General features: G+C 58.8%; 1 protein-coding gene across 4 annotated transcripts in view; it reads left to right on the forward strand.

The window, feature by feature from the left end:
- Positions 1–16,278, forward strand: part of B4GALNT4 (beta-1,4-N-acetyl-galactosaminyltransferase 4) — a 125,316-nt gene that overhangs the window by 88,118 nt on the left and 20,920 nt on the right. For 3 of the 4 annotated variants that reach the window (XR_012159301.2, XM_073347009.2, XM_073347010.2), the window contains exons 7-9: positions 1,053–1,120; positions 5,969–6,047; positions 12,262–12,328. Coding sequence is in view for 3 of the 4 variants with exons in the window: in XM_073347009.2 (XP_073203110.2) it covers positions 1,053–1,120; positions 5,969–6,047; positions 12,262–12,328 (214 nt within the window). In the remaining variant the exon portion in view is untranslated. The remainder of the gene's footprint in view (positions 1–1,052; positions 1,121–5,968; positions 6,048–12,261; positions 12,329–16,278) is intronic. The other variant, XM_078853147.1, reaches the window with a different exon arrangement.

Consider the following 16,278-nt stretch of genomic DNA (forward strand, 5'->3'; position numbering starts at 1 on the left):
AGGAGCGCTGTTCGGCGCTCGTGGAAATGGCAGTCAGATGCACGGGCAACTTTGTTTTTCAAATCTCTTAAAACGCACCTCAGCCGTAATGGCTCCGACAACGGGTGTGCAAGGACCCCTGCCGATTATACCAGCTGTGAGGGCTTTGCCAGTGTCTTAGGAACACAGGAACAGCCAGGTTGTTTTAGACCAGAGGTTCTCAAACTGGGGGTCGGGACTCCTCAGGGGGTCGCGAGGTTATTATGGACGGGGTCGCGAGCTGTCAGCCTCCACCCCAAACCCCGCTTTGCCTCCAGCATTTATAATTGTGTTAAATAGATAAAAAAGTGCTTTTAATTTATAAGGGGGGGTCACACTCAGAGGCTTCCTATGTGAAAGGGGTCACCAGTACAAAAGTTTGAGAACCCCTGTTTTAGATCAAGGATCTATCCAGCCCCATGTCTGCTCTCCAGAAGTGGCCAGCGCCAGCTGTTTCCATGGAAGGTGCAAGAACCCCACAGTAGGCAGATGTGGGACCATCTCCCTCCCCACCCCCCAGCCATAGCTCTTGTCCTGATTTCTCCCAGTGGGTGATTAGTGTATGGCCTGAAGCCCTTGTGCATGTGCATAGCCAATGCTCAGCCATGCGCCTCGGCGAGGCAGGGGCGTTCTGCTGTCCTTCTCAGCAGGACAGGTGTGGTGATGTTCGCTGGGGCGTTGGGGGCCTGGAATGGTCTCTGCTGGCTCTCGAGGGAGCAAAAGCTGCCTGAGCCTGCGTGGAGCCCTTGTCCGTGGCGCTCGTTCCGCACGGAGCCGTGGCAAGGGAGAGCTGGTGGGTAACGTCCTGTCTGACGCAGCACTGAGCGTGGAGGGACCTTGATCCCTGGCCGGGTTCCCAGGCCCTGCCCGAACACAGCTAGATGGTGGTGATGATAAAGCAGCTGGGGAAGGGGCACGCAGAACACCAAGTCCCCTGGGTGCTGCCTTTGGAGCTAGAGGGGTCCCTCAGCCCCCTGGCCCCGCCTTGGCGCTCGCCCATCACTAGCTCTCATGCACTCTCTCTCCCTCACCAGCTGGGCTCCGAGTGGACGGCGCCAGGGGAATTCACCAAGTTCAGCTCTCAAGTCTCCAAACCTATCCGGTAGGTGGACCCTCCCTGCGCCTGCTCAGTCCTTTCCTTGCCCAGCTTCAGCCCCAGCCGGGTCACGGGGGGATGGAGGGAATGGGGGAACGGGGCAGTGTACTGCAAGCAAACCCCGCCTCCAGCCCCACTCCTTTGTTTTCCCCATCAGCTTTTCCCCTTCGCTCCCTTCCTCCCCCTCCCATCTGGCCCTGCTTCCCCTCCCCTTGTGTCTGTCTCCCCCACACCCGCCCATCAACCCACGTCCTGCTGTGTCATCCTGCTCTGTCAGCGAGGCGTTCCTCTCCCGCCACCCACGCGCGCTGCTTGTCAACATGGCTTTAGCTGGAGCTGACAGCTCTATTCTGGCTTGTCTCTGCCTGCTCCATCAGCTTGCTGTCAGGCAGCGCGTTAGCGCCTGGGCTGAGGGGGTCCTTTCCTCCAGCTCCATGTCACAGCCACGCTCGCTCTGTTCTGCACCAGGGCTCCCGGAGCTGACAGCTTTCCTGGGTCAGCCCCAACCCCTCTCCGGCAGCATCAGGGGGCGCTGGGTGCTGCCCAGGTAGAATTCAGCGACTGGGGAGCTGTGCTAGATAGGAGGGTCTGTCCTGGGTTAGGGGCCTGTCCCTGCCCCAGCACTGTCCCGAACCCTCGCCCCTGTCCTGGCTCTCTGGGGGGTGCTGGAAGAGACAGGTACAGACAGCAGCTCTGAGCACACGCAGTTCTCCTGCAGGGCTCAGGACTCTGAGCTTGCTCTGCCAATAGCACTAATGGCCAGTGCAGGATGCTCAGAGGTGCACTCGGCTTGCTTATAGCATCCCCCTCTGGCAAGGAGGCAGGAGAAGAGAGCCAAGCCAAAGCAAGAGGGAATCCGTCCAAATGCAGGAAGGACTCTGAATTGCAGGGACCCTGCGTGCAAGGCAGAGCCGCTCAAACCAGGGCTGGCCATGAGCCATGCAGGCAGCTGGCCAGCACTGCTCCTCTGCTTGCGGGGGGTGCAGCCTAAGCAGCCTCCCCCATTAGCTGTTGGTGGGGCCAGTAGGGAAGGTTGCCAGGATCCAACGTAGCAGCACGTGCTAGGTCACAGGTAGCCCTGTTTGTGGAGGTGCTGGGGCCCCGCAGGCCCCCCCGAGTTCAGCAAGTGCTCAGCAGGGCCAGTGGCCTCTCTTTTAATTTCAGCATGTCTACATGTTCAGGAGATTGTGTGTAGGTAAATGGGCTTCACAGTCTGGTACCCCTGCGCTAGAGGCCACAGATCCAACCACATCCCTTGCTCTGACTGTCCCTTTCCCTGGCATGACAAGCCTCTCTGCTGACACGTTGGTAGCAGCTGGCTGTGAGTTCCTTCCAGCCCTTCTGTTTCTCATGGCCCCTGTGTGTGCAATAACTGTACTGCATCAGTCTGGGGAATCTGCCAGCACAGGGGGGATGCTAAGGAACTGAGCCTCTCAGTGCCCCGGGAGGTATTATCTCTGCAAATGGGAGACCTGAGCCACAGGGAAGGGAAGTTGAGCCAGGAATAGAACCCAGGAGTCCCGGCTCCCAGTCTGTTCTCTAACCACAAGACCGTCCTTCCTAGCCTGGGAATGCTTGATTTGTAGCATCAGGTGTTTGGCTCTTCTCCTTTCTTTTAATTTCACCTGAATAGATCTCCCTGCTGTTAACTCTGCTCTCTGACAGTACTGACAGCAATGCAGGGATTGCCAGACTGGGGCAGACCCAGGCCATTCTAGTTCACCATCCTGTGACCAGCACTAGATGCTGCAGAAGAAGGTGCAGGAAACCCCACAGTAGGCAGATGTGGGCTAATCTGGCCCCTATGAATGTCTCATCCTAACCCCTAATAGCTAGAGGTTGGCATAAGCCCTGAAGCATGATGCTTCACCTCCTTTCCCAAGCCCTCTCTTAGTATTAGAGCTCTGGATATCCTGTGATCCACATAAAGGTCTAGTCTCTGTTTTGCTAAGTGTTTAGCCTCAGTGACACCTGGTGGCAATGAGTTCCACAGTCCAAAGACACATTGTCAGTCTCATTTTTCCTGAAGGAGGGGAGAAAGGGAAGAGCTCCTCTGGTTTAACTGAGTGATGACAGCCCCTCCCCTTTGTAGTAGTTCATAGAGCATGGTCTGTGGCCACAGAAACTGTACCACTGCTGAGGTAATAAACCTAAGGGCTTAGGAGTGTGTACCCCGCTTCCCGCAGACAGGTGATCTGCCAGGTTCCTTTACACCAGATCTTATTGCCCTCACTCCTGTGGGGGGCCCTTCCCAACCCTGGGCTTTCCCAGTGACTGTGCAGTGGGAGGGGACTAACGTCTGCCCCTCCCCAGGAACAGTTGCACCCTGCCGCTCGCCACCCCCATCCACCCTGGGGCTAGCCCAAAGTCCCAGCCCGCGTCCCTTCACCCTGAAGGCTTGGGGTGTCGCACGCTGCAGCTGCCCTTGCAGATGATTAGCCGGGGACAATATGATCCTCTTAATCTAATTAGGATGGCAGTGACAGAAGGGGGGAGGGGAGCGTTGGTGGCAGGGGCATTCGGGCGCACAGGCCATACATGATTACACCCAGCCGGTGGGCGGCCGGCCAGCCTGGAGCCATGAGAGCGAGATCTCCCGGAGCTCTCAGGGGAAATCAGAGCATCATGTTGCACTCAGACAAAGCCTGGGGAGGTCAGATAATCCTGTGATGCATGGTAATGCGCTGTTCTCACAGGGACCGCACCAGGCCCAGTGCTGACTCTTCCTGGGTGTCACAGTCACCTAGGCGGCAGAGTTGGGTAACGCCGGCTTCTGCTAGCTACCCCTATGCAGGGCACCTCAGCCCCCCTGCTATCCCCACTGCGGGGCCCACGCAGCTCTGCCAGTGTACTCCATCTCCTAGCTGCAGCGTCCCCTGCTACTCCAGTCCAGGAACCCCCCTTAGCAGAGGTTGCTAGCTTGGCAGCCTCACTTTCTGAAATGTCTGGGCCCCAGTGCGTGCTTGGCATCATCCAGAGGAACTGTGTATCCCTAGAACTGAGAGAACTGGCCGACAGCCACTGCACCTCCATGTGCCTCGCCCTGTCCTGCATCCTTGTCTGCCACCGCAGTCTCTCCCAGGCAGCGTGCAGGGTCCCTGCCCTGGCACAAGCAGCTGCAGGAAACTGCCCCTCTATCGTCCTAGCCAGAAAGCACCGGCATTGGGGTCCCTTAGTTCCTCTGAGGGCCCTTCTGGGGGCCACGGCCCTGCCCAGTGCCCTCTAATCCCCCTCCCCAGCCTGGCCTTGGAGCTACTGAAGCTCAGGCCCTCAGAGGCGTTACACGACGGGGTCACCGAACACCCGTCGGAGGCAGCTGCAGCGGGGCTGTCTGTCCATCTGTTTCCCTCTCAGTCGGAGGCTGCTGAGGGTGGAGGCAGGTCTCCGGGTGGTCTCTTCCCACCCTTGCATTTGAACACCAGTAGCTGGGGTCAGTGATCCCAGTGTCATCACACTGAATGCTGAGGGGTTGGGGACAACAGCCCCCTCTCCTGTCCATGGGGTGTCTCCGGGGCCCAGGGCAGTGGGTGGGCTAGGAGATGCCAGCCAAAGGGGTTAACAACCTGGCTTTCCTCCCAGCACATCCCAAAGCCGAGTGTCCCAGAAGCACCGTGTTTCTCCTGAGGCAGGGCGTTTGCAATGCGAGCCAGGCCCTGGCCCTGACTCATGCCATCCGGGCAGACAGCGCTCCCCTCGCTGGGCGCTGGGCGGGGTTCCCATGGCAGTGTGGCATGCAGCCCCCCAGGAAGTGGGGAGGGAGGGTTCAGCTCGCTACCAGGGACTGACAGGCAGCACAGAGAGAGCAGCAGGCTTGGGGCAGGGTCTGCTGTCTCCTGAGTGGAGCTGTCAGCAGCGCTCTCTTCCCCATCCCCCTCCTGCATCCTCGTACCCTCCCATCGCCCACAACGCCCGCCCCCCCCCCCACCGCTCCCCCCAGAAAGGTTGTTTGCAGAATGCCTGCAGCTTGACAACATCACTTCGTGTTTCCATTCACCGTATCCCTGAGCCAAAACACCGTGTCAATCTCCGCTCCCATGCCAGGAGCAGCCAGGAGGCAGAAACCAGGCACAGGCCCTGGGCATATGCGAGAGAGGCAGCAGAATCAGTCACTGTAACCTGTAGCAGCAGCTGGATCCCCGCCACACAGACTAGTGAGGGTCTCCCTGCTGGGGTGAGCAGGGGGTACCGTGTGTCGGGGAAGCCTTCTCCACACTGCCCCATGGTAAGCCAGAAGGTGTCGGGGAGAGCCGAAAGGCAATAGCAGAGGGGTTTTGTGAGCACCTGTCAGAGCGCGCGTCCCGCTCCATGCCCAGCAGCAGCGGGAGGAACCTAGGCATCTCACACAGCCGTGGAGCTCTGGCAGCTGCTCCGCACGGCCCAGCCCCAGGTGGAGAGCGAGCTGGGAAGATCTCTAGGTGACCCTCAGCCAACGGCTTGCTTGGGAGGGACAGTGCATGTCTGGGACAGGGGGCTCTGCGGGGGCCATCCTGGGAGGTGGGGAGGAGAGCTGGGAAGGGGGCACAGCTCCTTCACGCCCTCTGTGAAATCCCCTCAGGATCTGTCGGCATGTCCCGTACAGGAGAGGTCTCCTCTGCCTGGGTGATGGGAGAGCTGCTCCCACGCCAGTGCGTCGGGCTCTTGCAGTGGGGGTGAGGGAACTGCCCCACACGCTGATCTCCCAGCCGGCGATAAAACCCCTCGGCACACGGCTGCTGCCGCCATCTCCAAGTGCTCCCCCGCTCCCGGAGCCAAACTTCTGGGGCCGGAGGGCTGCGGGCTCCCCCCCGGAAGGAGGGCTAGAAGACCCTTGTCAGGGTCACTGGTTCCTAACCAGCCTCTCTCCCTCTCGTGCAGCCTCATGTCCTCCAGACGCTATTACTTTGAGCTCCTCCACAAGCAGGATGACCGCGGATCGGACCACGTGGAAGTAGGCGTGAGTAACCTCTGGTTGGGCCCTGCCAGGCTTGCTCTGTGGTGCTGGCTTCGCCAGGCCCCGGCTCTCACGGCTGCTTACCTTCGGGGAAACGCTCTGAGAGTCAAGAGCACGTCCCTGAGTGGCCTCCATCCCCTTGCTGGGCTCTGCTACTTCCCTTGCCAAAGCCTCAACTTGGATCTGTTCCAAGGGTGAAGGTTTGCCAGAGGACAATGGGAAACCTGCAGTTGAATCCCCCATTCCCCCACCACACCCCCACAACTTCAGCTCAGAGAAAACCTGTGAGAAGCCTGAGCCCCAGCTCCTACCATCTCTTCCCTGCAACCCTGGAGTACATCCTCCGCCCACTTACTTGTGTCTGAACCCTGTAGATTCCCCCAGGCAGATCCCTGACCTCCCCCCTCATCTACACTCCCGGGCGCCCTGTGGCTCCCGTCTCTCCCTGGAGCTTTCCCTAGAGATGATCCTCCCCCGTTGTTTGCACACGTAGTGTGTTCCGGGCAGGGCATCCTCCTTGGACATGGTGCGTGACTGGCGTCTCTTCGTAGCATTGCACTGTAATGCCCCAGCCTTCTCCGGGACTGAGACGCTACAGGGCATCAGGGTCAAATCTTCTAGCGGTGGCCCCCGATTCAGGGGGCTCGGTGTGAGAGGCCCAGAGCCTGGTTCTCAGCAGCACTGAGCACCCATGTCTCCAGCTGACGCTGGTGGGATCGGCAGCTGCTCAGCACTGCTGACGATCAGGTTCTCTGCATCTCGAGCTAGCCCGAAATCTCTGCAGGCCCGGGGTGGAGCAGGGAGGGGACTGCTGGAGCCCAGTGTGTCTTCAGGGACCCCCTGTCCCTGCCCCTGTCTCTCCTCCAAATTCCCAACTCCAACCTCATCCAGTTCAAACCCCGATGGCTGCAGAGGGCCTTTGCTGGAGCACATGGGAGACTGGCCTGGCCCTGCCCAAGGGGGGGTCACTGAGTCCACAGAGCCCATTCTCCTCTTTGGATAAAGAAGCCGCCTAGCCAGCCTTGCTGCCTCAACGGGAGGGTGCCACCGTGAGCTGTGCGTGCTGCCCTCGGAAGCGCTGCCTGCTGCCCAGGTCAGTCAGAGGGGGGCATCTCAGGCCTTCGGCAGGGATGTGAGTAAAGCTGTCGCTTGCCAGCCCCTCCCCAAAAGGCAAAAGGGCCCAAGGGATGGCTAGTGCAGACGCCCTGTTTGGCTGTGGCGTGGTCCCTGTGGGACAGGGTGGGACTCCTCCACTTGAGACCGTCCAGCCAAGCGTGAGCGAAGCACTGGTGGAGGGGGATAATCCTGCCTTGGCTGGAGGGGATGGGAGGGTGCACTCTAATAGGTCTCACCCATCTCTAGCCTCCCAGAGCCAGACCTCAGCGGGTGTCATTCAGAGACACCCCAGTGGAGTGACACCAGCTGAGCCTGTGATTCTAGCCTCCCTGGGTGCGTTGAAGGGCCAGCCCCAAAGGGGTGTCTGCTCCCTCTGCCCATGCTATGAGCAGGCAGAGCGCGGGTCAGCGGAGTGCGTCTTCCCAGCCTGGCGCTGGGCGGTTTCTTCCCTTCACACGCTGGGCATCCGATGGACTGTCAGTGCTAACGGCCTTGCTCTGGCCTCGATGCTTCTCTCATAACGAACACTAATTGAGCGTCCCCGGGAGAGGAGTCCTGGCTCCAGGACTCGGCAGTGAATCTGCCAGCCATTCCTGGCCGGACTGCCTCTCTCCTCTCCTGTAGACCATCTGTCATCCCTAGAGCAGGCATTCCCTGCCAGCTGTGCTCCTCCCTGCGGCCGGTGGAGGAGGGGCGAACCCACCTCTAGGCACAGCCATCTTTTGTGCTGGCTCTGCGGGGCCACGTGCTCTCCTGAGGCCCTCGGAGCTGTTGGGGAAGGCCGGGCCTTAGCTAGGCAGTGACATGCGCTGGGGCTGGGAGCAAGGCAGGCAGGCACTTCCCTAGCTGTGAGGGCTGCTCTGTGCTCAGCCTGTGCCCCTCAGGTCGCCAGGCTCTGGTGCACACACACCTGCTGGCCTTGGTGCGTCCAGCCCTGGGTGCTGCTCTGGGCTTCCTGTCCTTGCCTTACCCGTGAGCCTCCGCAGGGGGCGCGTCCCCACATTCCGCTGGGCGTTCTCCAGGGCATCGGGGTGCTTGGGCTGCTTGTGGGAAACGGGGGTGTGCAGGAGCCGGAGCCATGCCGGGGGCTCGGGGCCGTACCTGTCAGTGGGAGACTGTGGAAAGCAGCTGATACAGTTGAGATCTTGGTCTGCTATGAGTTGTCGAGAAAGGTGGGGACGGACAGACAGACAAGCACCCAGCCAGCCAGCATCCCTTCCCCCCTGTCCTGCCATGGGAAGCCAGTGCTGAGCGAAGCAGCACTGTCTGCAGAACCACCGAGCAGTGTCTGTGCCTTCGAGTGACCTGCAGAGCGTTACCCGCAGTGGAGTCTCCCGAACGCCTCTCCTGCCCCATCACTTCGCAAGGTCTGGCCTGGGCAGGGTCCCAGCAAGCGGGGGCAGATGGAAGCTTTGGCTGCGTCCCTGGGAGGCTGAATGACCCTCTCAGCTGGGCGTACGGGAGCCTATTGACCCTCCTGTGGAGCCTGGATTCCCCTTTCCCCGCCTCATTCAGCTCCGGGGCTGTGCCTCAAACCTGCCTCCCTCAGCCTCAGGGCTCCCTTCTGCCACCCTCAGCACCTGGCATTTGTGAGAAGATACAGGGCCCGATGGCAGCACTGACAGCTACTGACAGTCTCCCCTAGCACCTGCCACCTGGACATTTGGGCCCATCCATTTCCCCTGGAGCATGGCCTTTGCTCAGCTCACACAGGGCTGCTCTGCAGGGGCAGGAGAGAACAGGTGACTGCCTAGCAGAGTAGGAGCATTAAAGGCGATCTGCCAAGGGATTTTTAAAACGGAGCGGGTGCCCTTTTCCACATCTCTGCGGCATGTGAAGATGGCTGGAAAGGGCACTTTTCCGTGCTTGCTGTGCACCTGGGGAATGTCCGGAGTGTCAAATCCAATCTCCTGTCTTTGCTGGATGACCTCTTGGGCAACTCGGAGTGTGTGCATTGGGAACACAGGCGCCTCAATGGGCGCGGCTGGATGTTGGGTCTTCAGCAAAGGTTTCCTTTCTCCACAGTGTGTAATCATAGAATCCTAGAATCTCAGGGTTGGAAGAGACCTCAGGAGGTCATCTAGCCCAACCCCCTGCTCAAAGCAGGACCAATCCCCAATTTTTACCCCAGATCCCAAATGGCCCCCTCAAGGATTGAACTCACAACCCTGGGTTTAGCAGGCCAATGCTCAAACCACCGAGCTATCCCTCCCCCACTATTATTAGCACTGGAGTTAAATGTGTGCAGACAAAACACCACAAAGTTCTAGACAGTCTGATAATCCCCCCTCCCTTCCCCCTCCTAGCGGCTCAGCTTTGGCACTTTTGAGGGCACCGTCTCCCTAAGTCTCCCAATGCCTTCAGCACAAGCAAGACTTTGAATTTCAAAGGGGAAAAAACAAGCGGGGTGGGCGGGAGAAAGCCTTTTGGGGAGGGAGATCCCTTTGAAGGGATCGTAAAGAAGGGAGGAACCCCGGGGTATCTTCCCCTTGGCAGTTCCCCACTGTACTGCTATGAATTTAGGGGCTGGTACATACACAAAACTGCACCCATTTAGCTACAGGTGTGATCATTTAAAGTGGCTTTAGTTAAACCAATGCCCAAGGCTGCCTGGCTGCAAAGTGATATAAAACTTAGCTTAAGTTGATTAGAAAGGGGTTTAAATTCAACTGAAACAAGCCACTCACAGACAGCAATAGAAACATCGACCCAGGGCTCTGGGTCAACATAACAGCCTTGGTATAATCACCCATGTAAGTTGACGCAGTGTTGCTTCTGTGCATAGACAGGCTTGAAGAGAGGCTGGGGAAGAGAGCACTGATTTAGGGCCTGAGCAAAAGCTTGCTGACTTCCGTTGGCTTTGGATCAGGTCCCGAGTTGGCAACTTCAGTAAGAGCTGTCTTCAGGAAAGGAAACGTGCCCAGCTGCTCAGTGGGGCTTCTGGCTCGTTTTGATTTCAATAGTTTAAGCACAAAATACTGTGCGGCTGACTTCCAAACTGATGTTTAATGTTGTGAGGGGTGCCCCTAGCAATGACTCGGTGCTGTTGGTCTCAGATCCACCGCGCTCCTTAAAAAGCTGAGCAATGAAACAAGAAACTACCTCCATTCAGGTAGCACCTTCATGCAAACTACAGCTGGCGGGCCACATCCGGCCCACCAGCCGATTTCATCCAGCCCTCGAGCTCCCGCTGGGGTGTAGGGTCGGGGGCCACTCAGTGTGCACATGCCACAGCTCCCGGAAGCAGTGACGTGTCCCCCTCCAGCTCCTATGTTTAGGGGCAGCCAGGGGGCTCCGTGCATTGCTCCGTCCGCAGGCGCAGAGCTACCTGGCCACGCCTCCGTATAGGAGCCGGAGAACGGACATGCTGCTGCTTCCGGGAGCTGCTTGAGGTAAGCACCACCAAGAGGCTGTATACCTGAGCCCCTCCCGTGCCCCAACCAACTGTTCCAGCCCCGATCCTCCTTCTGCCCTCCGAACCCCTCGATCCCAGCCCGAAGCACCCTTCTGCACCCCAAACTGCTCATCCCCAGCCCCACCCCAGAGCCTGCATCCCCACCAGAGCCCTTAGCTCCTCCTGCACCCCAACCCCAATTATGTGAGCATTCATGGCCCACCATACAATTTCCATACCCAGATTGGCCCTCGGGCCAAAAAGTTTGCCCACCCCTACACTAATGTCTTGTGCTCCCCCTGCTGGTGCTGCGGCACAGTTCACCATCGTCGCACAATTACACTGACATCTGTAGCTCAAGGTCTGTTAATTAAAAGGTCCTGGTATCAACCCAGTTTGGGGGATCCATGCTTGGCAAACAGTAGAGGTGGGCAGGGGGCCCTGAGAAAAGTTGTTTTCTACTTTCTTGGCTAGTATTGCAAAAAAATACCAAGAGGGAAAAGGCAATAATGAAGAGCTAGCTCTCTGTGCTTGAGAAAGCCATCCCCTCAAACAGGGTTGGGTGCTTATTTCAGGAGGGCATCTAAAACTCTTTCTCCTCGAGATAAAATGTTCCTCGTCTCCTAGAGACTCTGAACAATCTCGTTTTGATCCCTCTCTGCAGAGCCTTGCTCCTTTCATGGAGGCCGTTCCAGCTCTGTGGGCCGCTGGAGGTGAAATATTATTAGCCTTTTTAAAGAGGTTCAGTGGGTCTCTCTGCTCAGCTGAGAGCCTGGCTTGATTAGCAGCACGGGGGAGAGTGTGTGTGTTCTAGAGATGCACACGCACGCAGTACAGGGTATGGATTAAAACTGCCTTTGTCACGCAACACAATAAGCGACTGAGTGGCAAGCCTGTTCCATCGGAACTGTGATCACAAAGGTCTCTCTGCACATCTGAAATCCTGGTTCTGAGTCACAATCCCACAATGGGAGACTGCAATTTCCTAGTCACTAAAAACTGCCCTCATTTACACCAGAGTAAATCCGGAGATGTTCCTGTTGGCTTCAGGCGGAGGCTCCTGCCATTGTGGTGTATAAGGGCTTCTCTAGACTACAGAGGCTAGCATTAATGCAACCCCATTGGTTTGGCTGCGTTGGTGCGAAGCAGGGTGTGTGCACAGATGCCCTGGTGAATTACCAGTGAGTCCTACCTGTACAAGCCCAATCTTGGGGCAATGCATGTATGGCTACAGCAGTGCAAACACCCCAGCCGCCCCTGTACAGACAAGGCCAGCGCGCCAGTCTGGAGTCACTCTGGATTTACACTGGTGTGTCCCAGGCCACAATCTGAGTTGGAGGGCATCAGTGCTGCACAATCTGGCGCAGCCACCTTGGAACGGCACCTCCCTACTCCCCACACGGACAGGGCTGGGGCCTAAGGGCGTGCTACCTGGCAGCTGGCTACTGGGAGTGGCTACTTCCTGCTACCCAGAGATGGGAAGGCTCAGATAGGCGCGGGCAGCAAGCTGCGGACTCAGCTTCCCTTGGGCAGCCTCTTCTCCCTGACAATCCCTGGCAGCCAGGAGAGGAGACACAGAGGGAAGAAGCGTTGAATGGGCACCGGGGCAGCCTCTGGCTTCCTGCTTGTACACCTGACCCCTCTTGGGCAGGGGGGCCAGCGTGACACCCCCAGCCCCAGCTGTGATTCTCATTCTCTCTCTTCCAGTGGCGAGTGTTCCTTCCTAGCCTGAAGTTCGAGGTGATCGACTCCCCCTTCATCTCTCTCTACACAGGTGAAGCCATTCCCCAGCATGCTGCCCTCCCCCAGATCCACTTACCCTTCCTCCGCCGGGCATTTGGGGGTAGCGTGTGCCCAGAAGTGCATGTGCCGTGGGAACGGCAGGCTGCGCGTGTAACAGACGCGATCCCGCATCGGACCATGTACTCATGCACGTGTGCATGTGGGGGAGAGCGCGTAGCAGAAGGAGCAATGGGATAGGGATGGCCGCGGGAGCACGTGAGATTGGGCGTGTGTATGTGGGTGTGCCATGTGGACAGGCGTTGGCATGTCTGCGCCCGCATGGCTGGGTACAGCTGCAAGCAGGCCAGAGTGTGGGAGCCGGTGGGAATTTTCTACACAAAATGGTTTTCTTGTCAACAAACGGCCTTTTTTCCGAAACCCAAAACTTCCCTCAAAAAATTGCCCCCCAAAATGTTCTGTTTTCCATTATGCTTTCTGCAACTCTGGCATTTTGTCTAAATCATTGCAGGTGTAGAGGTGTGGAGTGGTTCGGGGCTGGCACAGTGCTATGGGGTGGATCAGGGCAGGCATGGCACTATGGGGTGGGTCAGGGCCAGGGCAGTGGGGTGTGGCAGGGAAGGCGTGGCGCTGTGGGGCGGATCAGGGCAGGCACAGAGCTATGGGGCGGATCAGGGCTGGGTGAGTGGGGTGTGGCAGGCAGGCGTGGTGCTGTGGGGCGGATCAGGGCAGGCATGGCGCTATGGAGTGGATCAAGGCCGGGGGAGTGGGGTGTGGCAGGGAAGGCGTGGGACTATGGGGCGGATCAGGGCGGGCACAGTGCTATGGAACAGATCAGGGCCAGGGGAGTGGGGTGTGGCAGGCAGGCGTGGCGCTGTGGGGCGGATCAGGGCGGGCACAGAGCTATGGGACAGATCAGGGCCGGGGGAGTGGGGTGTGGCAGGCAGGCGTGGTGCTGTGGGGCAGATCAGGGCAGGCATGGCGCTATGGGGTGGATCAAGGCCGGGGGAGTGGGGTGTGGCAGGGAAGGCGTGGGACTATGGGGCGGATCAGGGCGGGCACAGTGCTATGGGACAGATCAGGGCCGGGGCAGTGGGGTGTGGCAGGGCAGGCATGGTTCTGTGGGGCAGATCAGGGCGGGCATAGTGCTATGGGGTGGATCAGGGCTGGGGCAGTGGGGTGTGGCAGGGCAGGCGTGGTGCTGTGGGGGGGATCAGGGCAGGCACAGAGCTATGGGACGGATCAGGGCTGGGGGAGTGGGGTGTGGCAGGGCAGGCACAGAGCTATGGGACAGATCAGGGCCGGGGCAGTGGGGTGTGGCAGGGCAGGCATGGTTCTGTGAGGCGGATCAGGGCGGGCACAGTGCTATGGGACGGATCAGGGCCGGGGCAGTGGGGTGTGGCAGGGCAGGCGTGGCGCTGTGGGGCGGATCAGGGCGGGCACAGAGCTATGGGATGGATCAGGGCTGAGGCAGTGGGGTGTGGCAGGGCGGGTACAGAGCTATGGGACAGATCAGGACCGGGGCAGTGGGGTGTGGCAGGGCAGACGTGCTGTGGGGCGGATCAGGGCGGGTACAGAGCTATGGGGCGGATCAGGCTGGTGCGGCAGGATGTCCTAGGGCAGAGCAGGCCTGGTGGCACGTGTCTGGGGAGCGGCGTGTGGCCGTGGTAAGATGGGAGCGTGTGTCCGTATGTGCTTCCCACAGAGGGCTGAATCGGAAGGAATTCCAGCTGTCGGCGCTTTTCCCCTCATCTTCCCCCAGTGCTGCAGCAAACCCTGCAGGCAGCCTGGAGTTAGCGGCGCCCGGCCGGCTGGTGCCGTCACAGGACAGATGCCAGCACAGCGACGGTGTCCTGCAGTGCTGGTTCCAGCCACCCCACCCTCCGCTACAGAGAGCCCAGCCAGGAGCCACCTCCGTGGGCCAGCCGAAGAGCTGAGCTCAGGAAGGGAGGAGATGCCAGTGCCTGCCCCACCCTCTCACGCCCGCGGCCAGGCGGATTCCAGTGACAGCCATGGTGGGACCCCTGCTGGGAGCGGCTTGGTCTCCCCTCCAGACTCACCCCCAACCTGGGGATGAGGAGAAGGAGCTATTGCCAGGCAGCCATTGCTTCTCAGCCAGTCAGGATCTGCCCTGTCTTTCTCACTGCTGGCTCTCAGCAAGAGGGCCCTGTCCCTGGACAGGACAGCTGATCCCAGAGCTCCTTGCCTGGGGAAAGGTGCCTCCCCTAGAGCTCCTGGCCTCACTCCTCCTGGCTTCCTAGGGAGACAGGGGAGCCGAGCAGCTCCTGGCCCAGGCCCTGGCCAGACGTAAAGAAGAGCTCAGTGTAGCTCGGAAGCATGTCTCTCTCACCCACAGATGTTGGTCCAGTAAAAGCTATTCCCTCCCCCGCCTTGTCTCTAATATCCTGGGACTGACATGGCTACATGTATTTTCCACGGTATGCATCCGATGAAGTGAGCCGTAGCTCACGAAAGCTCATGCTCAAATAAATTGGTTAGTCTCTAAGGTGCCACAAGTCCTCCTTTTCTTTTTGCGAACACAGACTAACACGGCTGCTACTCTGAAACCTACAACACCGATGACCTGTCTTGTAAGCAAGGATGGACGGTGTGGAGTTTACTTAAATCTATAGATCTTCTGCTCCCCCCACAACCCAGCCCGGCAGCAGGAGCCTCTTGATGGATAGATCCTGGCCCCGCTCTCCTTACATAAGGGGCTGGTAATTAAGTGTCCCCTGGAAGGGGTTGATAAGGCAGGAGGTGCAGATACACCTAGGATCGACGGGGAGAAGAGGGATGGTGGAGCAATTGGGATATCGACCCAGGTGCCGGCGAGACAGATGGTGCACGCATGTATTTCCTCCTGCACGCTATCAGTCAGCATGTGGGTGTCTCCTGCCCCCATGCTCCCTCCCTCCCCCACGGTTTGGGACTGCAGCCAGCCTGCGCTCAGAATGCAAGGTGGGAGAAGGGGGCAGGGTTGCGAAAGCGGGAGAGTTATTGAAGGGAAACGACTGATCGTGGAGTAACAAACCAGCCCTTCCTCCCTGGGTATGAAGGCTAGGACAGTCTCCTAGTGCAACAAACAGGCTGCCGCGGATCCACAGGTCTGGTGCTGTCGTACAGTCCTGGAACAGTCCCTGGTAAGACCCCTTCTTAGGGTCACACTCGTTCACTGGGGCAAGCCACTTGGCTTCACCACCACCTGGGACCGACCTGCAGCAAGTCCACCTGGATGGGACACCTGCCGGAGACTTGCATGCCCAAAGGAAGCAATGCACCCCCAGCTTCCTTACTCTGGAGTGACTCTCAGCCAGCGCTGTAAAAGCAGCAGGGTTTCTTAGATATCTGGAACACAGCATAGAAAGTCCTTTGTTAACATGGAGAACAGAAAGCTACAGCCTAGCCCATCTGGGTCAGACCAGAGCCCTCTGACCCCCTCATTAGTTCCAGTCCAGAAGTGTCCCCTGCCACACTTAACAACCCACACTTAACAACCTCACCTGGCCCCTCCTCAGTCCTTTGTTCTCCAGCTGGTCACACTCAGCTGGGTTCCTAAGGAGGGTGGGCCATTCATGGTCTTTTGTAGCTAGGTGCCAAATGTCTGGGTGATTGGAGTGGCCATTGTCTTCTGAGACTCTCCAGGGGCATGGTGACCCAAGCAGCTAGGCGTCGGTCACGCCTGTATCTCTGGGTCTCTGCAAGAAGTAAACAATCCTTTCCCACCGCCTAGTTAGCCACGCCCTACATAGGGGAAACTGGGGCCCACACAGTAGTCATCCAAAATATTCTGAAAAATCCCCACTCCAGCACACAGGGCTCAGCTTGTCAGCAGCGTTTTCACTGCAGCTCTGACCTCGCATTACCTAGGGTGCCCCGGCTCTCTGGCTCCTATAGTTAAACGTGTGGCAGGCAGGTGTGCTCGCCCCCGGCCATACGGCACAGCAGAAGTTTACACCTCTGTCACGTGGCTGGGATCCAGAT

This window comes from Lepidochelys kempii, chromosome 6 (assembly GCF_965140285.1).
Source record: "Lepidochelys kempii isolate rLepKem1 chromosome 6, rLepKem1.hap1, whole genome shotgun sequence".
In the NCBI taxonomy this organism is placed as follows: Eukaryota; Metazoa; Chordata; order Testudines; family Cheloniidae; genus Lepidochelys; species Lepidochelys kempii.